Source organism: Dromaius novaehollandiae, chromosome 1 (genome assembly GCF_036370855.1).
Source record: "Dromaius novaehollandiae isolate bDroNov1 chromosome 1, bDroNov1.hap1, whole genome shotgun sequence".
Lineage (NCBI taxonomy): Eukaryota > Metazoa > Chordata > Aves > Casuariiformes > Dromaiidae > Dromaius > Dromaius novaehollandiae.
Window position 1 is genome coordinate 155,397,086 of NC_088098.1, and position 26,893 is coordinate 155,423,978.

At 44.5% G+C, this 26,893-nt stretch overlaps 1 protein-coding gene across 5 annotated transcripts in view; it reads right to left on the minus strand.

Moving 5' to 3' along the window:
* ARHGEF7 (Rho guanine nucleotide exchange factor 7) overlaps positions 1 to 21,589 on the minus strand; it is a 128,829-nt gene extending 107,240 nt beyond the window's left edge. Inside the window, exons 1-2 of one of the 5 annotated variants that reach the window (XM_064503906.1) lie at positions 21,167 to 21,586; positions 6,078 to 6,164 (exon numbers count right to left, since the gene is read on the minus strand). In XM_064503906.1, coding sequence (XP_064359976.1) covers positions 6,078 to 6,164; positions 21,167 to 21,331 — 252 coding nt within the window. In that variant the 5' untranslated portion in view covers positions 21,332 to 21,586. Of the gene's footprint in view, positions 1 to 6,077; positions 6,165 to 6,273; positions 6,357 to 21,166 lie in introns of those variants that run through there. The other 4 variants (XM_064503908.1, XM_064503916.1, XM_064503907.1 and 1 more) reach the window with 4 other exon arrangements.
* Positions 21,590 to 26,893: the final 5,304 nt, after the last annotated feature.

The window sequence follows — 26,893 nt, forward strand, 5'->3', positions numbered from 1 at the left end:
AGGCCATTCTGTAAAATATTCAAGTAATAGGATTTTCCTATCTTCCTTATTCCAAAATGTGCTAACATAAGCTTTCCAATCGCTCAAGCCAGGCTGTGCTTCACTATCATGGGCAAAAGAGGCTAGAAAGAGAAGACCACAGAGAACTGCATGCAACATTTACTTTCAGAACTCTTAGATTAACCCATCAGGAAGGGGACAGAAATGGAAGGGGGGAATATAGTAGTGAGACTTCTATCTTTGGTAAAACAGAAAAAAATTAAATTTTAATTTTTCCCATCTTTAAATTTTTCTCTACTAATAAAGAAATAAAAATTGTACAAAGAATGCATGCATCTTTAATAAAAGATTAAAAAAAACCCTTGCCCATTGAACTTCACACCAAAGAGCTGCAAGGCAGCAGCGGGCTTAAGAAACTAGAAAGCAAGAACTCCTCCGACAGGTCAAGAGAACAGTGCAAGTCAGCAAGCAACCTTTGTATTCTCCCTCCCAAAATTAACCTTTATTAAAGATGCATAAATCCTTTGTACAATATTCTCTTTCAAATATTTACCAATAAGATCTCAGGCTCCAAAGCAAGCTTTCTAATGTGTGGTTTGTAAGTAGTAGGTGGTAACTTTAAAAAGTGGAAATTCTGAAAGATATTTATGACAAAGCATCAGAAAGGTGCTCAGCCAAGCCAACTGGCAGCACACATTCTGTGTGAAAGGAACATTCCACTGGAATAACACCAAGGAGCAAACCTAAAAAAAAAAAAAAAAAAAAACAACAACCAATGGTCTGAACGAGGCGTAAAAGTGTGGATGTGTGATTAAATTTCTATCATGTCATCAAAATATTGGCCTAAAGCTCTTCAATACTAGAATCCTAGCCATTCCTAATTCCTAACTAGCAGATGTCAGCTAAGTCCATCCATGCTAACAGCTTAGCTCTACACCTTCCTTATACAAGCAGGATCTTCAAAATCCAACTTGCGGAGAATACCTTTTCAAGGCCACAGTGGTAGATCACTATGGCTACAATCCTACTAAGGAAATACGCAAGACAACGTTTGTAAGGAAAAGCAGTAGCACTATCAGATCAACTGATATGGCTGGAGTGGGTGAGGGAAGGAGACAGCGACAGGCAAGCTAGCTCCCAGAAGATTAGCTGGTCTAACAGAATGACACTGTTTCCCCTTATGAACTTCCTCCCCCAGGCTAGAGCTGTATTATAGACACATTTGAATATCTTGATATAATCCATAGCTCTCCAGAAGTCATTCCCCAAATTTGCACATAGTGTTCTGAACCTTAAGGGGAAATCCTTCTTGCAGTAGAAATTTACCAGTGGAAACTGATAACCAAACACAGGACCTTCTTGGACAGCACAAGACTGTTAGGTTTACCTTATTTCTTCTTCCACTAATTTACCGTAAAAATAAAATCCTGGTTTGGGTTTTGCTTTCTCTGCAATAGTAAGACCATGTTGAATCCCATCGGCAAGTAGGTCTTTGACAGGCACAGAAAAGGCTCTGAAATCTATGGCTTGCCTATCTTTTTCCATTAGCCAACTGCTGCCCCTCGCCCACCAGTATAACAGTCAAAAATACAAAATATAACCCAATAGCATTAGATATTTGCAGTTGAGCTGAGCAGGCAATAATCCAGTCTTTGATAAAAGACAGCACTGCTGCAAGACATTACTCATGGAATTTGATCCAGTTGGACTGAAGTTACTGTTCGCAGGACATATGTAAGTGTTCTGTCCTTTAGACAACTGACACTATTCTGGAGTTTTCTTCTTTCATTAACCCCGCTTTTAACTGCTCCCCAAAAGAATTCTCTGCTGTTGACCAAGACAGATTTCTTCAATGCTTCTTTTTGGTCCTGCAAGCTATCAAGCAGCCCTGGTGAAATGATAAGAAAAGACCGCATACACTCTTAGAGGCCTTTTAAAGAGCCTGCACCTGGAGTAACATGACATAGGTACAAGAGAATCCTTCCAGACAAATTTATTAGGGCTCATATAGGAATAAATGTTATGTGACCATCATCTTCTGACTCTTGCCTCTCCTGCTAGACTTCTGTGGAGGATGCTGCACTCCAGCAGTGAGTCTCATATCAACTATACATGTTTATCCATGTTCTTCTGGAACAGAATTCACCATGTGCAATGATTATATTGTAGGTCTTCTCCAGCGAACTGTTCTGATAAATAGGTCATTCTTCCTACGAGAGAGTATATTTAAATGCTTTTCTACCCAATGATAAAACTGTATTAATTAGCACTGTGTGGGAAAACAGCCTTTAAAGCAAAAAAAGGTGAGAGTAGCATATAGCAAATATGTCCTGCCTTAAAAAAAAAAAAAAAAAAAAGCAGTAAGATGTGAATTTACAATGCAGGCCACTATTTTACCATCTCTTCTATCCACATAGACATTCTAAACATGCACTGAAGCTTCAAAGTAGAGTAATCTATTTTACACTACAATCATTATGAACAGACACTGACAGTGTCCACAGGGGGGAACTGTTTTGGAGTGGCAAATTAAGTCCCTTGTTGAGGTCTTCAGAACATTTTCCTATGGATGGATCTCAAATATTTGTACCTGTCTGTGGGAAGTCTTTATAAAAATGAACGGAAGATTGTTCCAAAAAGTGTTAATTCTTGACGCTTCCTTTGCATTACCATCCCAAACTTCAGCTTACACAGAGTTGTTGTGAGCTCCAAATTAAGCACTCTTTTTGCTCTGGAACAGTTACACGTCAAAAAAAGCACTGGTGGGGAGAAAAGAAAAAAAAAAAAAAGGACCCATCTGTTTCCTTTAAGGAAGAGTAATCCTTCTAGTTAGAATTTGACATATCCCTTCTGAGTATCTGTTATCTAACTCTTCAGATTTATTGGGAAGTGAGAGGAGGAAAATAAGAACAACTTTCAGACATCTAACACTTCTGAAACAACAAAGTCCTTCACCTCTGTCCCTTATTTTTAGGGTAGGAGGACAGCAGTCTTCAATGGATGCCATAAAGAAAACACTGACTGCTGTGCAACTTTCCATTAAACCATAGCAGTTTATCAGCTTTTCAAACATGCCGTAACAAGGGCTCCCAAGCTGGAACCACACAGAACAAAAAGAATCCAGCAAGGCAAGGAGCTCCGACACAGTACTGTAAAAATATGGTTCTACTATTTTCATGACCAGCTCAGATCTGGAAGCAAAAAGCATTTGTGCAATGCTGAACCTAGGCTAACCAAACCAGTATTGTGTTTTTACCGTACTCCCAGAATTACACACAGAGGAACCACCCGACCTCACTACATATAACTTAGACTCAGTGCCAGGCTCGAGTGCTCTCCTTGTAGAGCCATGCAAACCTCCACTTTGTGGAACCGTTACTCAGCTTAGGAAAAGCACCACATTCACACACACAACAAGGTCACGTCTCCCCTGCCTCACTCTATAGCTTCCACTGATAGCTGTAGTATTCCAATGCATCTGCTATTTAGGGTATCGCACGTACATCCACCACTTTGTCCAATATTGATGCTCACCATTACCTCTTCATTATCCAACCTGTTTTCTCTGAAGATAATCCCTTCACTGTTTTTCGAGATGCTCCTTGCTCAATGACAAAAAAACAGTGAGTAGTCTTCAAAATGAGCATCTGCTCTTTCTAAACCTGACCGCAAGTAAGGAAGCATTACACAGACGCTGCACAGAGCAGCTATGGCATCTCCCCAGTTCCCACAGTGAGCAAGGCAGAGTTCCACCAGGGCTGACTCACACCTTGCTAAAGGAGACAGGAGAAAGAGCCCAGAACAAGTGGAAGGCCAAGAGGCCCCTGCCAGATCCTCACTCGTTGAATCTGGGTTGCCATTCCTCCCATCTTTGGACGCAGCTAGGAGGTTGGAAAAATAATGAGAAAACAACAGGGAACAGCCAACATACAAGCATAAGCAAAGCTCGTAACACGCACACAGCAGGCTCCATAAGCCCAAGCATTTGTATCCCCCTTCCTGCCAGCTTCTCAATTCTTCTGGTAGCTTGGGAGTAATTCCTGTTCTAACATGCTGAGCTGGAAGCTACTGCAGCCAGTTACCTCCACATCAGAAAGGAGTTTCCGGCAATCTTGCTGAGAAGCTCCTGAGGCCAGGTAAACAATTTGGTTATGCCCAAAAATATTCAGGCTCTGAGAGCAAGACACAAAATACCTTTTTCACTGTTTTTTCTTTACTTTCTTGTCACTCTAAGCAAAAGGGCTCACAAAAGCTTTCTGCTACTTCCAAAGAGAGGCCAAAATAGAAGCTTTTGCAACAGTGTGACTATTCCCAGACTGTAATAATTGAAAAAAACTTCAATCTCAGTGAGAGACCTATTGTAGGGAAGGAGTAAAGGAGAAATACCATGGTATTTTTTTTTCCTTCTGCTTTCTCATTTGCACTATTGAACTTATTTCTGAATTGAGATTTCAGGGTCCTCCCAGCTCATATATGTCTCTCTTACTTGGATTTTACATCAGTTTTCAGACATGGATTTCAGAACATGAAAAAAAATTTAACAGAGCCCTACAAAAGATAAATGGAAAACACATTAGGCAGCCACAAAAGCCAGCTGCTGTAAGGCAAAATGCTTGAGACAATGCAAAGCTCACCCCAGAATTTGGTTTCTGAATCTTTTAAAACTTCCCCCCCCCCAACAAATCCCAGAAGATCCTGGTGTGCTCTTTAATTGCATTGTAGGGGGAAAAAAGAAAGGCAGACATGGGTGTAAGGTCTTATTTCATGAAGAACAGTACTAGGAGATACCTTTATTCCTATCTTTCCCCATGATGGAACCCAAGACTAAATGCAAGCCCTGTAAGTATCATTAATTTCATTAATAGTATTTCACTGTTTAGGGGCCTAAGGAAAGCCATCAATCTTCTTAATGATATTCTGTTCTTACCTGGCAAAATTACAAGCAGGACCAGAGATACTGTAAGGACCTGACAACTAATTAAGGCAACACTAGGCTAATTTACTTACAGAAGCACTAGAAACTATTTCTTCCACCCAAAAAAAGCCTCTAGCTGAAATTACAGTACCACTCACTTTCCAGTGCAGAGAAATTGGAATTTTTTTTAATTACACCAGCTCTTCCCTCCTGCCAGTAAGTTAGACATCAGTGTATATTTGCTATAGCTAAATATACTCAGAGTAGATGATTAGGTAATCGCAACACTGAGAAAGGATATTCGAGAAATATGGCAGTTTGCTAGGCCTTTTTATTACATAAAGAATAGATCCAGCATCTAGTATTTTCCTTAAACAGTACTTCATTTGGCTGCTATCAGCTTGATTTCTGTAAGACAACTCCAGCGCTTCAGAAGCAGTTGTACAAGTGAAATGAATACAATTGTACGTTTATTACTAAGAACCCATTTCAGCAGAAAAGAGAAGTTTTTAATTGCACGGCAACAAAGCCGCGTACAAATCACGCCACTGAACCGAGTTCTGGCAGCGTTTTTTGGCAACGACGCCTGGCTCTTTACCGATGAAGACGCTGAATGCAGCATCCCCCAATACTCGGCAAGAAAATGCAACACAAGAGCTTAACGCCCCTTCCACCCCGTACAGACCAGTTTTAGAAACACACCAGGCAGATTTTTCCTCCGCACGAGAAAGGCCCCTCTGAACACTGCCGGCCATCGGGCACGGCATAACGGGGCCCTCGCCCTCAGTAATTTTATGTTCACGCTGCCAGCCACGCAGACCCCCACCCCGAGCCCGGCTCCGCACGGGGCTCCCCCCGCCAGCCCAGCCCGGTCCGGCACAGCCGCGGCCGCCCGCGCCGGCGGCCCACGGGCGAGCGGCGCAGCCCCACGCGGGGGAACGACACCCCCCCAGCCCGCACCCAGGGGAGGGGCGGCTGCCACCATCTTGTTAACCGCCGTCCACCGGCCGCCGCTGCCCGACGCGCCCCGCCGACGGCCCCGGCAACAAAGGCAGCGCAGCGCCGCCGCCGCCCTGCGCGGGGGGTCCAAGCCCGGCGCGGCCGCCCGCCCGCCCCGGCATCCCCGTGCCCCTGCCCCCGTGCCGCCGCCGCCCCGACTCACCTCCAGGCGGAGGGAGGCGTCGCAGCCCCGCAGGAACTCGCGGATGTTGCTCAGGCACTCGCCCTCCGTGCGCGGCTCCGGGTATACCTGCAAGACAAGAGGCGGCGGGCTCAGCGCCGTGCCGTGCCGTGCCCCCGGCCTCGCCTCGCCTCGCCGCGCCGCTCCTCCCCGCGCCGCCCGCCGGCGCTGCCCTCACCTCCCGCTCCCTCCGCAGGCGGCGGCGCCGAGCGCTCCCTGGGAAGGCGGCTGAACCGGGAAGTAAACACGGAGCACAGGAAATGGCGTGCGAGGGCAGGGGCACGGAGGGCTGCGGCGCCCCGCTCCGCTCCCCTCCGCGGCCCCGCTCACGGCGGCCGGCCGGCCGGGAGAGGCCGCGGCACCCCGGCTCGGGGGTGGGGGGGGGATCAGGTCTTCATGGAAAATCCTACAGAGATTTTAAAGAGCCACCGAGGCCCGTGGCATCAGCCATTTGGGTGGGGGAGCCCGGGCTGAGGCGGGGGCACAGCCCCGCCTGGTGCCGCCGCCCCCGCCAGGGAAGCTGCCCTCGCCAGCTCTGTGCTGAGGGGGAGGGGGCGCCTCCCCCCCGGATCGCATCCTGCCCCGAGCTGGACTGGGGAAAAATATATATATACACTATATATATACTATATATATATATATACACATGCACTCTCTCTCTCTATATATATAGCCCTTTTGTCATATAAAGGAAAAAGCAGAAGCGGTGTAGGTGGTTCTTGCCTTTTGTGGTGCTGTCCGTGCACTCATTGACCTCACTTCGCCCTTTAATATCGCTTTTATAAAGGAAAAAAATACATCAGAAATTCCCCAAAGAGCTCAGTGGAAAAACATGAGTACTCAAGAGTTAATGATTATCAGTTCTAACATCTAGTATTAATTATTTTCACTTATCTGTTGTTTAACAGACTGCTGCAGTCTCTCCCTAGCCCTGAGAACAAGGAAGTTCACAAAGAGGAAAACCTTGATTGAACTTACAGAAAAAAGCATTTGACAATACAGCCATGCAGTCGCTGTAGCCTTACTCATACTGACTTTAGTTCTATCTTGACCCTTAAACTTAAAATGTAGAACTTTATGCAGAAAAAGTTGCCTTGGGTGCCAATAGCTTAATTTACCATAACTTAAGTTCTGTGCATGCATAAGCATTATTTCACAATAAATTCACTTACTTCTATGAAGCAGTTTACCAAACAAAATATTGCTCAAACCAAGAGTAAATAGACCAGCAGCCCTGAACACATAGTTCTGTTTGAATGTGAAAGCCTAGCGCAAAAGTGCACTGGAAGTCACTGGAAGTTAAGGTGGCAATGCACGACATTGTGTCCTTTGATTACACATTACAGCAGGAAGGATCTTTTGTTAAATACACACATATGTCAGGACTACATGTGTTCACAACCATAATACACCTCCATAGCACTTTTAACTTAACACAAGGTTGACTCCTTTTAAACAGTGCATCAAGCTGAGACCAAGAGAGTGCTTTTCCAAATGTTTATACAATATCAAAGATATTTCTGACTTCATGATACCACAAAAACTAGTAAATACAACAGCATGACTGAGTGAACCCAGTGCAATGAAACTTAGAACACAAATCACCATAACCTTCTAAAAATAGAATTCAGAAGGTATCAAAGCTGGTCTCACAACTGGAAAGTACCATAGAAAACAGCAGACTCCAGTATCTTTAGCTCAGGATCCAACCATGCCAAACAAGCAAATGAGTTTTAAATGAAGGCCACTGTTTCATAATAGAAGGAATTGGTAGCAATATCACCTGAAGGCGTTTCCTTCCCTTAAGCAAGTGCACACACGCCATAAACTCAATTTTTTTGGTACGATGATAGACTGCTGTGGGTTAAAAATAACCATTTTACCATATAAAAAAAAAGAGTATCAAGGAAGTCCTGCATGAGTAGATCAGCCTGAATGGGAGTATCAGTAAATTTAGAAAGGATATAAGTGATAACAGAACCCTCCTGGAAACATGAACATCATCCCTCTGGCACTGGTTTTGCACTGATTGTTTGTTATCCCTTTTGATTGCTCTGATTGATTAATTTACTTCTTATTCCCAAAGTCCTTATTCCCAAGTTAAGCACAGAATTCTGTAATTGTAGAGACCCAGATATATGAAATGTTATCTCATAAAAGACTGCACAGTACCTGGAAATAGGCCAAAACAAAAAAAGCTAAGTAGGGACACCTGATTAGAGGAGGAAAAGAACTTCCAGTTAAAGATTAAAGAAACAACAACCAAAAAACCTAACCTTACAAAAAGTCCCTTTTCAGATCTGGAAGTTTAAAACACACACAAAATACATGTCAGGGAAAATTCAGCCCTACCAAAACTCTAATGCATCTTTCCAGTTAAAAATCATCTTCCCTCAACAAAATAAAATAAGGTTCAGTAAATCTTTTAAAATGTAATTTTTTTCTCTCACAAAATAAGGAAACAGATTTCAGCAGTAACATAGGGCTCTATCAGAGTGATGACATGAACAGGCTACATTTTCAACTCTTGTGGGTACAGTGGCATTTTTATTCAACAGGAGATAGAGGCATATGGGTAAAGAATCTAAAAATATCTGTGTATCCTGCTAGAAATTTAAAGAAAAGCATAATGGACCCATAAAAGAAGCAAATCCACCAAATTATTTACCTGGGAAATCTTAATATGACTCTGACAACCATCTACTTAGAAACATAGTGATCTGGGTAATAAACAGAACCTGAGATAGGATCTCAAACTTATTTAAGTAGAGGAAGCCACTGTTAAAGTCACACCTATAGTAATAGACATCCTTTACATTAAGTTACACGAAACTCTCATAGGTGACATTTTTAGCCTCACAGACTGTTTAAAATGTAATAGAATATAAACGCAAGCAGACCACAAGCAGGTATCAGTCTGCCTGAATAATGGCAAGTACATTTTTCATTCCGCTGATTTCTTAAAAGAGAGGACAAACAAAAGTAATAAAGTAGGGCCATGCTCCAAGATAACTTAATAAAAAGTAGACTGTATGCACATAAAGCTAATGAAAAAAAGAGGTTACATTTTTTCCTCCCCAGTGTTTGTTTCATCCTCCTGCTAGCGAAGGCCAGCACTGTTAGTTCATTAATAGAGGCTGTCCTCTTATTACATGTCTATATGACTTGTAGTACAAAGAGGCCTCAGTATCCAACTGGAACCTCTATGTGCTACAGCAATACAAATAAAAAAGAATAATAGTAATTAGAAAAGACAGGAATTCCAGAGGGACCTGACAGATTCTTAATTAGGGACTGGGGCTCCACAGTGGAATTCAGAGAGACAAGTGGAAGGTAATGCACAGAGCAGCAACAGTTTAAACCACTAAGAGGACCGGTTCTGATTAAGATTTAATCTCTCAGGGAGTAGCTCTAGAAATTATGGATAGTTCATGAGGACATTTATGTGATGCACCACAACTAATAAGAAGCAGGGTGTATTTTTTGCCACCAAAAAGAGATGGAAGGTGATACAGGATACAAATAGATGGAACCCAGCTAAATATTGCATCTGTTTTGATCTGTTTAAATCTATGATTTAATCAACAACACCACATACATAAAAAGGGCACTGCAGAGACAGACAGTATCAACAAAGGTATGACACTGGCTTTCTTAGAAAAAATGAAAAAGGCTACCATTATTTCACTGGACAGGGAAAGTGTACAAAAAAAATAAGAGAGGAACATATAAAACAATACATACATTTAAAGGAGAAAAAGACAGTCCTTTGATTGTAATGAATAAACACCAGAAATGAATAAAAAGTAGAAGACTCGCTTTTTCAGCTATAACTATGAAAAACTAGGTGTTTACTCATATTTATCTGATGAACAGGTTGACAAGATGGGTGAAAACTGAGAGGCATATGACATTTTTGAAATATAAAATGGGATCTACCATGAAGGCAATAGGAAGAGATTGAATAATAGCAGGGTTACTACATAAGTCAAAAAAAATCAGTCATATAGTCATCTAGAATGACATATAATCTGTACAACATGCTTTATTGTGTACGAAGACCATTTCAATTACAAGAAGGCAGTGACTAATACAACAGGTAACTGCAGACCAGTAGATATGTGCAGCAGACACTTAAACCTGTTTTGGTCAAGAGTACAGCTGCCTGATTCTGACCAGTTCAAAGACTCAGCCTTCAAGCAGGCATGCTGGGGGGGAAATCCTGTAAAGAGGCAACCCTGCACTTTAAAGAGCCTTACAGAAAAATGACACCATAAAGGAATGTTATAGGGACAGAGTGGACTAGCGTGCTGTCCATCTGTCACAATGTTCCTGATCATTTCTCTTGTATACTGCTGATTCTGCCTATAGTCTTTTACACCAGATCTGTCTTACAACAGGAAACTTTTTTTTCTCCACGTTTTAAAACATCTTGTCCACGCAGAGTATTATTGTAATCTAATCAGCAAAAATACTATAAATGAATGATACGGCAAGCTATGGAGACAGTCCTGTTTATCATATTCCACAGTAGAGCAGCCACGTTTCAATTACACAGCATCCTGTCTCTCTGAAGGGCCAAGGCAGAATGGCAGCAATGGCAGCAGATTTTCTTGCTGGAACACAGCGGTACGGAGCATCACTGGGGAGAACACCTCCACCACAAATGCTACAGACCAGGGTTTATCACCAGGGTTCTTGTTCAGACTACGGATGAGATAAACACTTTCACTGGGAGGAGGAAATCAGGAAATCTCTCGCTAACTCAGGCTGTAAAGAAGCATGTGGTTCACCATCCAGTAACAACTGCAGCCTCTCTCACTACCCCTTCTCCTGTTTGTATTAGCCTTCTGCCAGCTCCGTTACCTGTGTTTAGCAGTGCCTGTCCCTTGGGACAAATACACCAACGCTCATCTCCTGTTCCATCTTCATTCCTATAGCACCTGCCCTCATAAATTTTATCAGGCAGGGATGTAAAAGAAAGAGTGGCATGAAACTGGTATTCTCTACAGCCACAGAGGACAAAAAATGTGTTTCTCTGTGAAATTCACAAAAGAATGAGACATGTAGAGGGACATTCATCATGTCTACCGCTAGGCATCTATCTTAGGTGCAGAGCTCCCTACATGATCGATGAACAGAGACAGGCTTAAATGATGGTATATGGAGTCCTAAGCTCTTATCAAGGACAGCACAGCAATAAAAACAGAAGCTGCAGCTGCCTTTTGAAGGGTTGTATCTTTCATGTCTATAAAGGAGGAGCATTCTGCACTTGAACCCAAACACTTCGTGCATTGTACATCTTGCTGATGACATTAGCAGGATTCTATAATTTAACTAAAAACACACATCAGGATTCTTAGTAAGATGCAATTTTGTTTTAAAATTATGCATATATAGAGAGCACCAGATCTTACAATGATACTATCTCTGCAGTACTGTCACTCATTAGTATTGACTTTTCCCAGCCTATAAAAACTGCTACCCAAAACTTTTCAATAGTAACACACGCAAAAATTATTCTGTGCTACACACCTGTATTTTGGCATGAGGAAGCTGCGAAAACCCAGCATCAGGCAGTCAGTGTAGAAGATAAGAGCTAGATCCAGGAAGAGGCTTCAGCTCTTAGAAGTCAGACACTAGACTGCCCAAATTTTACGCTTCCAATGTTCATAAAAGAATTCGTCTAGGTGCCCTGGCTCCCTGTAGAACACAAAGGAGAAGGTAAGTGCCTTTAAACAAGACATAAAATTCTCATATGCCAAGAAGGGTACCCCTTGCTCGGAGCTAACCAAGAGTTAACACAGAAAAAGACAAGAGAAAAAGACACGAGCAGGGGTGCTTCTGTGTTCTTGACACTATCCTGGACTTTTAACAGAGAGTCTCCATATGCTTATTGTCCCAAACCCCAGTTATGTCCTAGACTTAGGAGTGCCCTTGGCTGCCCTCTCAAAGAACCCAACAAGCTATCCTCTCTAAGAAGTGGCAGATGACCAGTTTTTACAAAATAGCTCAACATAGGGGTTCCCAAGTCTCCTGCCCTCAGACACCGCTATCAGTGACGGCAGCAGCTCTGTATGGATCTATAGATCCCACTGCCTCATTCCATAGCCTTAAGTGGGTTAAGGCCACACATCTGAATCTCTTCTGTTGTACATCCCGCATCACCCCACCAGTCACTGTGCCCCATCCTTCCATCCGCCCAACCACAGACCACACAACACCACCTTGCAGCCAGCAACTCCAGCCCCAAATTCCAATCTGTCATTTAGCCCTGCTAAATCAGATAACCTTATCTCACCCATCAGGAACCTAGCACCCTTCCTTTATTTGCTAACGGGCCACATCATCAGCCACATCTCCCTGCTCCTTTGACTTCCACCCTGTTACAGCATCTGGAACCAGAAGCACTTTGACTCACTAAAGATTTCTCTAATGCTTTTCTTCTGCACATTCCCAGAAAAGCCCACCTCACTGATTTAGGATCATTACTAGCAACCTGCATTCAAATACACTGATGCTCTGCTTTAGCCACTTCAGTCCTTTCTTAGAAATAGCCCTCAAAAACTAAGTTAAGCTAACACTGCTAAGTTTGGGAAGGAAATTTACACTTAATATCTCAATCAGCTCTGTAACAGCATTGATAAACTAGTTCTTTCAGTCTCATATAAAAACTCAAGCCATTTTTTCTTTATTCTCCCCTGTAAAAATGAAACTGTAAGACTAATACAGCAGTTTGAACTCATCATTTCAGATCTGCACATATATTAAACAATGTTTAGGAAAACACTATGTACTTTGCACTGAAAGTGCTGTACTTTTGCTACTTCCCTCAGACCCTGATCAAATTCCCATCAAAGTCTGTAAACTGACTCATAAGAGTTGTGTATTTCATCAAGCCAAAGATACAAACACAGTAATTTAAGGGTGTCATGACATTCTAGATAATGATATTTTTGTTTTCATTAGTTTCCATTATATTTTTGTATTTCATACAAAAACTGCATTAAGACAATGTTAAGAAACTGTATTAAGAGAAGGCCAAGCACTTAAAATTCAGCAAATGCAAGATGGAAAGTTGCCTTTGCAACTGTAATCATTATCTTCTTGTAGGCCCACTCTGTGAACCAAACAAGGCAGGAGTCCTATTGAAATACTACCATGTGAGTATGCATATTTAGAGTATTTTACATATACGCATAGGAGGGTCAAGTTACAGTTGCATGAGCAATCTTTTTTCTAACATTTCCTAAATTCTGAGAGCTAGTATTTCTAAATCCCATGTTTTTGCTTACTTGCTTGCTATTTTAAAGAAAAAGATGAAATCAGGTAATGTGCCACTATCACAAACTCCATGCAATATTATCAGAATCACACTGCTGAGACTGATGAATTGCTACTCCAGGTGTGAGATTCAGGCAGTGGTTGGAGAGGACCTATCTAAACAGGTATTTGGGGAGCCCCATTCCCTGGCATTCCTCTGTGAAGGGAGGTTGGCACGCAGGGATTTTGCACCCCTTCCCATGTAATCCTGTGGCGTTTCCTGTGCAACACATCATGTCACTGTGTTGATGTAGTGTGAGCCTGGGCTCCAGGAGTCCAATCATTCAGGGTTTGTTTACGCTGGAAGAGCTCTGCTGCTACAGCTATGCTGGCACAGCTCCTCAGTGTGGATGTAACATATGCCAGAGAGGGAATTCCTCTGCCAGTCTAACTGTACCACTTCCCCGAATGACATTAACAAAGCCAACAAAAAGCACTTTTCTGTCAGCACAGCTGCATCAGTGAGGAGGGGAACTGAGGCGGGTGATTTTACTACTTTTTCCCTTTAAGTGTGTGAACATATCCCATTGGACTACCACAGCACTACAGTGGAGACCATATTATGGGCAAAATGCCAAGATTTTCCTATGGAACTCCTTGCAGAGAAGGAAAACGGAGACTTCGTACGTTAGACCTGAACTGAGCTTCACAGGACAAGAGGGGACTCTGCCCACCGAATATCCAAGGTCTGCAGTGAGGAAGGGAGCTACGAGAACTTCTCTCAGAAGCAGCCAAACACCTCACCTTGACTTTGCTGTGCCATTCAGGGGCAATCACTGCGAACACTTTATACTAATAGATACGGAGAGAGTCTTGCATTGCTCCACCGAGTAAAAGCATGAAGAGTCCAGGAGTGTCACACTGGCTAAGGATCAGGGAGTAAAGCTCAGCCAGCCAAGCTAAAGTCCAGCCAGCGTGCAAGACTGACGCGGTTTCCATGTTGCCAACTATAATATTTTCACAAGCTCTGTGGTGTTTGCTCTTTTTTAAGGCTGCTTCTCTTCAAATCACAGGCATTGGGTAACAATAAATTAAAAATGTAACTTAAGAAATATATGTATTGAATTCACTTCAGCATTTCAAAGCCAGATTTTAAATACATGTATGTATATATATGTATAAATGCATGCATTTATATAGATATATAATTTGTAAACTTCAATTTTAAAGCCAGACTTACAGTTTTTCTAAGGCTTGAATTACAATCTTAAGCATTTCCAATTGAATAATGTGGTGTGCTCCACCGCTAGCATGTTTTGGTAACCAGAGGGAGACCGCTGATGCCAACGCCGAAGCTCTTGCCTTTCCATACACAGATGCAGCGTGCTGAGGATGGTCTAGGTTAAAAGTAGGGCTGCTGGAGACTTAAGGAATTGCCTTTTCTGCTGTCCCTATTACACACTGATGCAAAAAGAACATATCTAACAACTATGGAAAGGGCATTAGAGTGTGAGACCAGCAAAACTACATTTTTTTCTGTATTTTTCTCACAAAAACAGTTTCATCATCAATAATAGTACTGATTTCCCCCTCCTTTCTGGCTCTGGCATATCCTTATTTAACTCAGTGTAGACCCTTCTGCATTAACGGGGTCTGATTTTCAAGGAAGGAGAGAAACCAAACCCAGATACAAGTCCTCTGCTTCCTTGGCATACTGTATTTCTCTGGGTAAATCAGTCACCAGAATTACAAAGCTGCTGAGTAAATGAAAAAGGCAACACTATTTTCCTTCTGTGTATTTGCTGCACTCCTGTACTCATAAGGTGAAAGGATTAATGTGCCAAGTAACTCCGTAACAGGCCCAATGATCCCTTGAAGTAGCCAACAGTAATACTGATGAGGATAAAATCTAATCTGGGAAAACACATGCCAAATAACTTTGCTCTGGCTAACTTTCCAAGAGTGCTCCACTAGCCCTCCGAGTACTTCCACCCAGGAATGACAGGATGCGTGCACACCAGGGCTCCCCGAGCAGCCACGGCAGGCACAGCTGCCCAGCGCGGATTATTCTTCCCAGAAGCACAAATAATCTCCTCAGGAGCCTGTATGCAAGGACTGTTGCCAGGAGGAGAGAGTATATGGGCATTAAAATGCAGATTTTGCTTCCTGTCTCGCAGGTCTAGTCCTGTGATGACCTTCGGCTACTGCCGTAATACTGGTTTCTGCAATACCTTCCCTATGGATTTCTATGAGCAAAGGCAGGATAGTCTTTTGATTCAGCCAGGCATACCCCAACAGCCTCGCCAGGATCACAGGGGCAAAGCCATCCTGCCAGAGGCACTTCCCAAATTCAGACTGCTCAGGTGCGACCCGCCTCAGCAACACTACCTTACGAGAGACTGCTGTACCGCTAGTGAGATGCTCACCACTGTTTCTGAATTCTGCCTGCGCTCCACGGTCAGCTCACAGCTAATGCTGCACTCTCTGCAAAGGCAAGAGGTGATAAAAATCACTGCCTGTCATTATTTCTAACTCCCAGATACCTTCCCTTCCTTCTTTCTCTGCAAAGCTGGAAACACCACATTCAGGTCACACCCTCAACAGGACAGAAGCATTCAGCCCCAATATGTCAATGTGAAATCAGGGACAAGCGAACATAATTCCTACTTTGTCAACACGACGAGTGTTCATACCTATAGCTGCCATACCTAACAGCTTGAACCCTCCTTATGGGGAATATGAGTCTTTTTAAGTGTTTATGCTCATATACAGCAACTCATTTGCCTTGTGAGCCATGAACAGTTAATTTCTCCCTAAATTAAAATTCAGAAATTGTCTTTTGGCCAAAGACTTCAGTCATTTAAAAGAGGAGGATGATATTAATATAGTGGGGGTTTTTTTTAAATATACTAATCTTTTCTCCCATCAATCCTGATGCTATATTTTTAACCAGCCAAATTAACGTCAGCTTTGCTGCCCAACCTCCAGTCAGAGAACAGTTTTGTCACAACTGCATATTCCCCCTTGAGTCTGAGCCAGGAAGAGAGTTTTATTTATTTTCCTTAGGCCAGACTCGCTCCGCTCCTCTCACGCATTCGTGATGCAGGAACAGTCAAAGGAAACGGCTGTGTTTTGGATCAGCCTCCCACATGTAGTAGAGCAGCTTCTGGATTGTTTAATCTTACACTCGGCACAACAGTTGACGATGGTCTGTTCCGCAGAGCACAGCCGCGGCGTGCCGGGCTCCAGCTGCACACCCGGCGCGCTTCCTCATCAGAGGGCTTCAAAGAGCAAAACCAGCTGCTCTCACGCCCTGTGGCACCCCTTCACCCAGAGGGACGGGGACCACGCCATGCCGAATCGCCGGGCAGAGGCCAGATTCCTCCCCTTCCCCCAGCGCCTTCTCCTTAGCAGGACTCTTAAATGAATAAAGATGTCCTCAAAATAGCGCTTTTTGTTGAATGACTGACCAAAAATGAAAGTACAACAGAACTTAATGGAGCGCGAAGTCTAACATGACAAGGAAAATTCCCGCTCTAGTTTTAATCTCTATTTACAATGTCAAAAGTGGGTCAAACTGGTCTGTGATGGAGGAATTTACTTGGAAAATGATCTGTGCAATGAAAAGCATCTAAGAAGTGAACAACTACACTGCAATGCTTGCGCAGTGATCCTCTCCCTTACCATCAAAGTAAATCAATTTCAGAGCAGAGGGCTGAAATGCTGTAACTTGAAATCAGAGCCTTTCATTCACACAACTTTTAGTGCAGTTCCCTACCCTATAGCATAGGCCAACTGACCAGTGCATTTCAGTATAAATCTCTGTGCTTTAAAAAACTGACACACAGCTGGTTTTGGTTCATGGCTTTATTTGGGAGCAAGGGGGTTGTTTTTTTTCTTTTTTTACTAATTGTTCTTTCTTTCCTTCCCATGTTCAGGATAAAGTTATCCAGTAGTGCCATCACACTGCCTAACACAACTATTTTGTTTTACCGTATCATATTCTCTCTTGAAACGCAAAGGAATCATAATGATACCAAAGGGGAGCCAAAAAATGAGAGAAAATCTGTACTAACATTACTTTCCAAATTATTTTCATTCACAGTTCTTGGAATCTGGTGAATTTAACACCTGTCTTTTGTTGTTCTTCAAGACAGAATTTAATGTAAACAAATTTAGTCAAAACTTCCTGACAAGTTGGGTGTTATTCTGCGCAAAGATGGCGTACAAATACACAGCAAACTAAAGGAATAACATACTAACCAGCCTTGAAATCCACTGATTTATCTACTTAAGGTAAATCTGTTCTTTGACCTTCAAGTGCTTTATTCCTTTTATGGTCACACAACCTTTATTTATTAAAATTCTTCTACTAATTACTCTCAGGATGCCCAGAGGCTTTAGAAGGACAAAATGCCAAAAAATGTATTATTTTATTACTGTACATATAGAATCCTTTTTCTAAACAGTTTTAAAAAGAAAGAAATTTATAGCATTTTCTAGAAAGCATCTTTGAAAAACCTTAATAAACTTTCTTTCTTATTTATAATTTGTATCATTTATGCCGTATTTGGTTTTAGTTGCTGCAGTGCACTTACAGGAAAATGAGCTCTGTGAGTCTTCAAAGAGTTAGTCTGCTCATGTCAGATATTTATAGAAAGTTTTTTTGAGATTTTGAGAACTGAAGCAGCCTCGGTCTGTGGACCAAACTTTGCATCCTTTAGACTTCAAAAATGTCCAGTGTGAACTGTAGGCTTTCAGGATGAATAAGGAATAAAGGGCTTATATTTAAAATGCACCCAGTATAAAAAAAATACTGCATAAATGAAAAGTAGTAACAAAAAAGGCACTGAAAAATAACAGAAAAACAAGGAGGGATGTAAATGTTATGTGTTTTTATTAGTAAAACAAAAAAAAAAGAAAGTAGTATAGAGAATAGCTCAGTCTTATCTTTCTTTCAGTCTCTCACCTATCATTATGTGGCACATGTTCTGTATCTACAGAAGGAGAATCTTTACAAAGTTTGAGGGGAAAATGAGTTCACGAGTCCCCTTCGATGTGTCTGAGAATTAGAAAGGGCAGCGTGAAAGGCACACTAAAACAAATGCGGTTCTCCTCACAGAAATAAGCAAACAGCCTACAAAAAGTGTGATTTCCCCCCTGAATTTAACTAAACCAGAGCCTGAGGGGAACAGGACTATGGACTAACATAGGCTGGCCCAGCCCATGGGCAGTCCCCAGGTAGCACTAATTCAGGGAGCTCAAAGGCCACGAAGCTCCAGCTTTCCTCCCTCCCATCGCTGAAGCAAGCTGCCTTCCCGCCCTGGCTGCCACCCCAGCCCATATGCAAATCCCCTCTCTCTGCACCACAAGGTCCATGAAGGCACGGACAGACAGACCCCAATAAGCCCCCAGCGCAGACCCACTGAAGCTCCTTGCACACCACACTGGGAGTAGGGTAGGCGGGGGCAGCTGTGTTCGTGCACAAACCCTCTTCCGGGTTCGTGTCACGAAGGGATCCCTACCTGAACATCAAAGACATCAGCTACCCTGATATTAAAAAAAAAAAAAAAGCAATATTTCCATTAACAAACTCATCTACATTAACAAAGCCATTCCTAGTTATACCCCAGTCAGGAACATATATTGAGCTGGAAAGCACTATTCTATTGACTTATTTCCATCAGGCTCTCTTAATTATTTTGTCGCACAGTACAGCCTGTCTCCCAAGTTGGGTTCAGGGTCCCATTTTACTAGGCTTGACATCCACATGCAGGGAAAGACTTTTTCTGCCCCAAAGTTTGCAGTCCAAAGCACTTTTGAGAAGCTGCACACAGAGACGACTGATAAGATGTTGTGCTGAGACTTAATTCTGTTAAGACTTGGTGCTAACCAGACAAGAGCGAGCCTGGGGAAAGGAAGCACCGAGGGACCTTGCCTTTGCAGCTGGGGACCCCTGCTCACGTAGGTAGCTGAGACAACTCAGGTGGCCCCTGCCCACAACCCCATGTCCTCCCTGCTGCCAGACGCGTCATCCCAGGCAGCGGAAAAGGACATTTACCCGCTCCGGAGCTGTGGTTCACAGGGTACTGAATGAAATGGATAGCGGTTTGCACCTACCCTACCTGAGCTGCGAGTGCCCCAGGAGCAGGTACCTGCCTCTTCCAGCTCTATTAAGAAACAGCAACTCCTGGGCAGAGCAGGGAGCGGCAGTGGCTTTGGGCGTCCCAGCTGGCTCCACCTGCCACTGTGCCGGAGCCCAAGTCATTGGGCGTCCCAGCTGGCTCCACCTGTCACTGTGCCGGAGCCCAAGTCACCCACGCTCCCACCGCAGCCAATACGCCATGTCCACTCCTATCGCCTAGATCCATCGACAAATCCTGGGCTCCCCAGCGGTTTCTCCAGCCCCACATTGTCTCCGAGTTAGCTTGCAAATTTTGGGGGGCAGGAATGCCCTACTCAGTCCAGGACAGCGGGACTCCCATCCCGGACCAGGATCTCTGGGCTACAGTACAACACAAAACAACAACCACTTCAGTGCGTAGCAAATTCGAGAACCGAACCGAGATAGCCAAAGCCAGTGCTGCATCCAATGCCCTATTTAGCTCAATGTACCGGGTTTTCAACTTTGTGGGTCAGTGGGCTATTTTAAAAAGAGCCACCAAAGGTAACGAAAACCTACTGTCAGCAGGCTTAAACTGGGGTGGCAAGGTCTGCAAGCTGAAAACTTGCAAAATGTGGTATTATTTTCATGCAAGGAATCTTCCCGTCAACATAGCAGACGACCTTCATTCATCTCATCTTCACTACCTTGTATGGTTCAAGAGGAAAGTTTTGCCAATATACACAGTTGAAGTGTATATATTACGGAAAAAAAGAATAACGGGTATGTATGTTACACTGTTGAACACTTCCTCCAGCAGGCAGACTGCAGGCTGGGACGCTGAGCCCAGGTGGGACAATTGTATCATTCCAAATCTTGAGATACAGTATCAAAAACCAAAATTCTCTATATCGGAACTACAAAAAAAGAATTATGTAGGCATATATAATACACGAAAGTTAGCTGACGCACTACATTTTTTCAAACACAACACAGAATAGAACTGTGGGTTGGGGTTTTTTCCCCAAATCCGAAAGAGATGGGATTTTTCCCCTACTAAGACCTAAAAGACCTAAATAATTCTGAAACAGCCTGCATGAAAACTAAGCGTAGTGTCACCAAACATGTCCCCTTCAGACGTTGAGAGGGACGAGCGGAATTGCACCCCAGGCGAGGTGAGACGCTGGCTTACTCCAGCAGTCGCAGAGACAAGTTTCCAGTCAGCTTTACGGCACCGGCAGAAGAGGTCCAATCTCAAAAACGCACATTCAAATCCAAGAACGAGGGCTTTGTAGGAAAGAGCCTGTTTTCTGTTTTCTTTTCTCTTTTTTCCCCCCTCCTCTGTCTCCCCTCCGTGTGAAAAAACCCAAAGGCAAACCCAAAGGCAGCGAAGCCCCTTTCGGGGAGGCAGCTCGCACCCCCAGCTGTCCCCTCCCTCGGCGCCGGCGCTGCGCGGGGGGCACCGGCGCTGCGCGGCCGCCCGCGGCTGAGCCTTCCTCGCCCTCCTCCTCCTCCTCCCGCCCGCCGGCGCTCCGCGCTCGCTGCCCCGGGCAGGGCTCCCGGCGGGGGCCGCCGCGGCGGGGCCAGGCGCGCCCCGTGCCCGCGGGGGCTTCGGGCACCGGCGCTGCGCGGCCGCGGGCGGGGGACGAGGCCGGGCCGGGCGCGGCCGCACAAAGGGCGCCGCGGGGCCGGCAGCGGCACTTACTTTCTCGATGGTGCCGGGGAGCAGGCGGTCCAGCAGCCTGCACAGCACCACGCCGTCTTTCAGAGACGACTGCAAAAATCCCTCCGGGTCCGAGATGGTCTTTTTGGGCGACTCCAGCACGCCCAGAGTGATCAGCCACGTAACGGTCTGCTCCGCTGAATTCATGGCCGCGGCCAGGAGGAGCCGGGCTCCGGCGAGCGGCGGCAGCGCACCGCGCAGGAGACCCTCGGATCGTTAATTTTTTGGATGTCCCCCCCCCCCCCCCCAAAAAAAAGGAAAGCTCTCTTTTTCCCGGGCCGGGGCTTCACGCGGATGCCGCGGCGGCCGGCGCTGCCCCCGCCTCCCCCATGTGAATGCAGATGACGACGCCCCGCGCCCGGGCGGCCCGCCCCGCCGCCGCCGCCGCTAGACGCCCGCGAAGCCGCAGTGCCGCCCCCCGCCGCCGCCCCATGACATCACCGGCGGCGGCGGGAGGCGGGGGGCGCGCGCCGAGCCCCCCCCCGCCGCTGCCCGTGGCCCCCGGGGGCGGCCGGCGCTGCCCCCTAGCGGGGGCGCCCAGCGCCGCCGCAGCGCCCGAACGGGCCGGGGGGGGGGGTCGACGTCGGCAGCCCTTTAGGATCAGGGAGAAGTGAGCGGCCCCCCCTCGCCGGGCAGAAACAAAACAAAACACAGGAAAAAAGCGGTTTCCATCATAGGCCGAGGGTTTTGGTAAAACCTCCTTCCAGGAGCGCTGGCAGCGTGTCCTTGGCCCGCCGAGCCCTTGTCGCGTCCTCCTTGCCCGCCTGCACTTGGCACCAGCGGCAAAGCCAACTGGCCGCCTCGTCGCCCTCCTTTCCAGCCATCGTGCCTGCAGCGTGCCGTGTGTGTCACGCACTCACTTTCTGCGAGCTTCCACAATCCGGGTTTACGGCACCACTTGGGAAGCCAGTGTAAATACTTGGGAATATTGGGAAGGTTAATCCGAAAGAACTGGTTAAAGCATCAGCATCCTCTCTGGTTTTATTCCAGAGCAACCCATCGCTTAAGACTTTGCTCAGACACGATCCTATTCGAAAGGGGTGTTTTTCTGTGTTGAAATCAGCCGTGCATTGCCCAGGGGAGGCAGAGCCTCCCTGCCGCCACGAGCATCGCCGCTGGGGCACGTGCACTGCGAGACGTGATGTGGACGCTGCCGCCTGCCCCCGTTCGGGGCAATCCACATCCCGCCTGCCCCAGGTGCAAAACTGCGCTTAAAACAATGCTAGATAGTATGTTTTCAGCCCAGAACTATTTTCTCTGGTTTTGCAGTCGTATGCAACGTATTACTTACTGCCTGTCGTATAGTGCTGCAGGTTGCTTCCAACTTGGCTTTCATGTGCACCGGGAAATAGCTGTACTGGCTTACAGGGCAGCTCTCCTGGTTCACCGTCCTGTCTCTGACGACGGGCCAGCTCCAGCTGCTTCTCCAAAAGACATAGGTGCCTTTGGATTTCAGATGTGATAATCTGACTCCACCATTAAATCTCCTCATCTGTAATATTAGCAGCTTTCACTAAACTCTGATGCATAATGCCTAAAAGCCCTTCCAAAATTTGTTAATACTAATCATTTGAAATTTTTGCTTTCCTGTTCACCCCTTCAGTATCTGTTTTGAGCGAAAGCTTCCTGGCGGCTATTTGTTTGGCTACCAGTAAAAGGACGGCAACAACACAGCTCTCCGTTGAAGTCCATAAGCGATATGGATGGCCTAAGTGGAGCACTTCGAAACAAACTTGGCAACAGCAGAGGAATAGTTCTCAAATCTTCAGAGGAAAAAAAGTGCCCAAAAGATTTAGGAGCATGCCAATACCTTCCTGGATTCCTTTCCTCTCAAACTTTCTCTGTACCTAATAAAAAAATATAAACTTTCCCCATATCTAACATATCTAATGCAAATCCTCCATACTCTTTGCACCGCTTGCTTGTTTTACTCTTTTCTCCTGCGTGCCTCAGTCTTGCCTGCTTACACTGCAGGCTCCTAGGACTGACCGCTCTTTTGCATCTGCATCATCTAGCAAGGGGAAACCTATATCATAGTGGGAGGTTTTAGGTAATGCAAATGATGAAACATCTGATTATTAGGTTTTTTTGCTCCTTTCCTTTTTGTTTCACCACTAAAGCTGTTCTGATTATTTTATGTCCTGAATTTGGTCCCACTTTTGCTTCAAAATAATTTGTAAGCTGATAGTAAATTTTATTTAAGCACTCATTAAGATAATATTTAGGCAATCTAAAAACTTTGTGAAGGCATTGAAACACATGATTCTAACACCCTTTTTCTATAAACCATCTTTTAAATATGTGCAAAACTGAAAAAAATCATTTTGGTATTGAATTCATACATACAGGATAGAAATGGACCACATGTAGGTTGAAGAAGCTTGCAGGTCTTAAATCGCTTTGCACAAGCAAGAACATCGTATTTTGATTGGGGGGGGGGGAAGTTAATCATACCTGGGTCCCTTTTTGAACAAGAGAGAAAGAAATACATGAACCAGATCTGGCAGAGATCTAGTAGATTTTAGAACACATCATTTTCAGTAAATAAATATGTGACAATCTCTTTGGACTTTCAAAAGCTTTTGTCATATTCTTGCAAGAAGTTACTAAGGAAACTAGGTAGTCATGAGGTAGAAGGTAAATTCTGCTGTGGATTAGAAAGTGGTTGAAAGGCAAGACGTACAGCAGAAATAAACTGTCAGTTCTCAATTTGACAAAAAATTAATACTGGCAGTATTTCCTGTATTTTGCAGTATAAACTGAGTTGGCAGCAATATTCGCCACTAATTGAAAGTGATCAAGTGGAAATTGTACTTCTGCATTTTTATTTGGTCTTTTAGCCCATGAGCAATGTTTTTTTAGAGGAGGGAGAAAAGAAAGAGAGAAAGGAAATAGCAGGTGAAGAAAGCTTCTGCCTCATTTTGGATTCTCCCTTCCCATTTTTCATTTTCAGTTATTAATACCTCTTCTGTCTGCTTTTGGAGCAGCAATGAGATGCTTTGGCCAGACATGCAACCCTCTGCTTTCCTCATGCCAAAGCAAGGTCAGGACTTCGATGGGCAGGAGACTAATTAACTATCAGTCCAGCTTAAAAAGAAATTGCCTTTACAGTCAGTAATTAGCCATACAGGGGTCATACTGGATCAATCACAGTTCCGGGATTCCCAAGCGGTATGTAGTTATCTTCGTAGCTTTAGCCTGGGGACGTTTATATCCCTCTGAGAAAAACCTCACCCCAACAAAGCTTTTGTGTTAAGCTCAGAGATACATTTCCATGCCTAAAGATGGTGTTTGTGAACTCAGGAAGCAGCTCCTGAGCAGCATGCTACCAGCAGAGGTTAAGAGGCAGAAATACGGAGCAGAGCATTGTTGTACGTGGATAAAGCTACATGGTCACATTCCCTGGGTTCCCACTGCAAACAGGAGGCTGCTGCCTCTGACAAAGTGAGGGGAGGCCTCACTTTGCCTGTCTCTGCATCTCCTCCCAAAGTGACCCCTGAGTAACTGAAGGAGCGCAGAAACCTGCAGCAGGCACAGATGCAATCAGCCAACCGGAGCATCTCTTCTCCCAAAACATCCAATTTAGCCAAGGGGCTAAGATTACGCTTTCCTCTAGCCCAAGCTGTGCCTTGTTTTCTAGAGAGTGCGTGGAAGAGGGAGAGGCGAAGGAAGTAATACAAGAAGTGGATCAATCAAATAAAATAAACATGAAAGGAAAAACAGATAGGAGAGATGAGTGGAAAAAGAGAACAAGTGAGCCAACTATTTAATTATCTGCAAAGTGCCAAAGTGTTTTAATAGGCAGATGCAAAAAGCTCTGGTCCTGAGAAGCTTGTCAACCAAGCATAAATAAACATAAAAATAAATGGCACCTTACAGAGTGCAGCTAAAGTGCTGATGCAGCAACATGAACACGGGACTTTCTGAGTAGGTATTTGACAACGGGACATAGGCAGGATGAGGCTCAGGTGCCTGGAAACTGGGTGCTCAGCTCCAGCGCAGTGCTATGGGTGGCCAAGCAGCACAGAGAGGCTTAGGCAGCTGCGATGGAGTTCACACATTGCTGAGTGCAGAGATGCCTAAGCCAGCCCAGATAAGAAAATACAAAGGAAAAAGTGCCTCTGCACATCTCTCTTTTATGGGGGCTACAGGCACCTGGCTCAGGGATGGAGGGAAAACAGGGATGTATGAGTGTGGTTAGGGCTTTTCACTGTGAGAGGGAAGCCCCAGAGCCCAACCTCCTGCTTTATTTCCAATACGCATTTGCCAGCTCTCCCCTTTAAAGTAGGGCAGTCACTAGAGGTGAAATCTCACTTCTGGTGCCATGAAGCACCCACGCCTGGCTGACCACGTGGCCAGTTTCAACAGGCAAAATGAAGCATCTCCCCCAGAATACCCAAACCTTTCCCTGGACTATGATTTCAAACCTCTAGGGCATCTGGCTCGCTTGTTCTACTTCCTGGGCATGTGCTCTTACGGTATATGCAAAAGCAGAAACACTTTCAACAGGTCTTTATTTTAAATCATGCAGCCCATTAGCATCATGTTGTGACTGAACTCAGAGTCTGGGGTGCTACCAGATCCTTAGAAATCTTCGTCTTAGCAGTCACAAGTCTTGTTAATGTCTCCTTCACTTTGTAGGGCAACTAAGACAATTCTCTGTGTTGTAAGCTTTATCACACTCATACATGCTTTTGTAGCTTTTATCCTGCCTATGGTCTTAAGATGGAAATATCTGCAGAGTCCTCTGGCAAGCCTGTGATAGTCCAAAATGTAGCTCTGCATTTGTGCTCCTGAGAGCATCAATTCAACAGCTTGCATTGCCTTTGTCTTCTACGGGCAAGTCAGGATAATGACATTGATCGGTTATATTCTTTATTCTTTCAGAATCCAATAATAAGCATCTCTGCTTTAGGTGGAGATGAGTACAAAAAGATGGTCCTTGCCAACGAAAGGCTTAGTCTAAATCATATGTCATAGAAAGTGAAGGAGAGACTGGAGAAAGGAAAAAATGAAGAAGGACAGTAGTTGCAGCAGTGCAGTCACACATTGGCTCCCTTTATACCTATACAGATCTTATCTTTCAACACATATAGATTTATTACAGAAAGAGGTTGATTTTAATTGCAATTTTGTAGGATTTTATTCATGCCTAATGAGGACTGAGAAACAAATGAAGGACAAGAATTGAATGGCTAGAAATGGTTGAAAATGTTTTGAATTTAAACCAAAAGGAGGTGGTAAGCTTTTCAGTTTTTTTTAATGTGTGCATACTCAAGGGATGGTAATTGCTAAAATTTGCACTGTGTTTTGAGAGCATGAGAGGGAAGACATGTTTTTTTCACATTGCAGACTGGGAGGAAGCAAATCTGTGGTTCCCCTGGGGAAGGTCTGGGGGGAGGGGAAATTGGCAGCGAGTCCCATAGTTTCAGGCCAGTCGCAGAAAAAGCTGTGTCCTGTAAGCTGAAATGTCAGAGGCAGATCACCAGCTGGCAGAAGCTGTCACAGCTCCCTTGAAGTTGAGGAACCTGTGACATTTTTTAAACAGCGTGCTCTAAAACTTTAGCTATGAACTCTGATTTTGGACCATCAATATGACCATCCATAAAAAGAGCAAATTGGATTCCAGTATATATCTGATGAAGAATTTGGGACAGAGTAAGGGAAACATTTTTACAGCATCATTAGTAAAATCTCATTTTGAATATA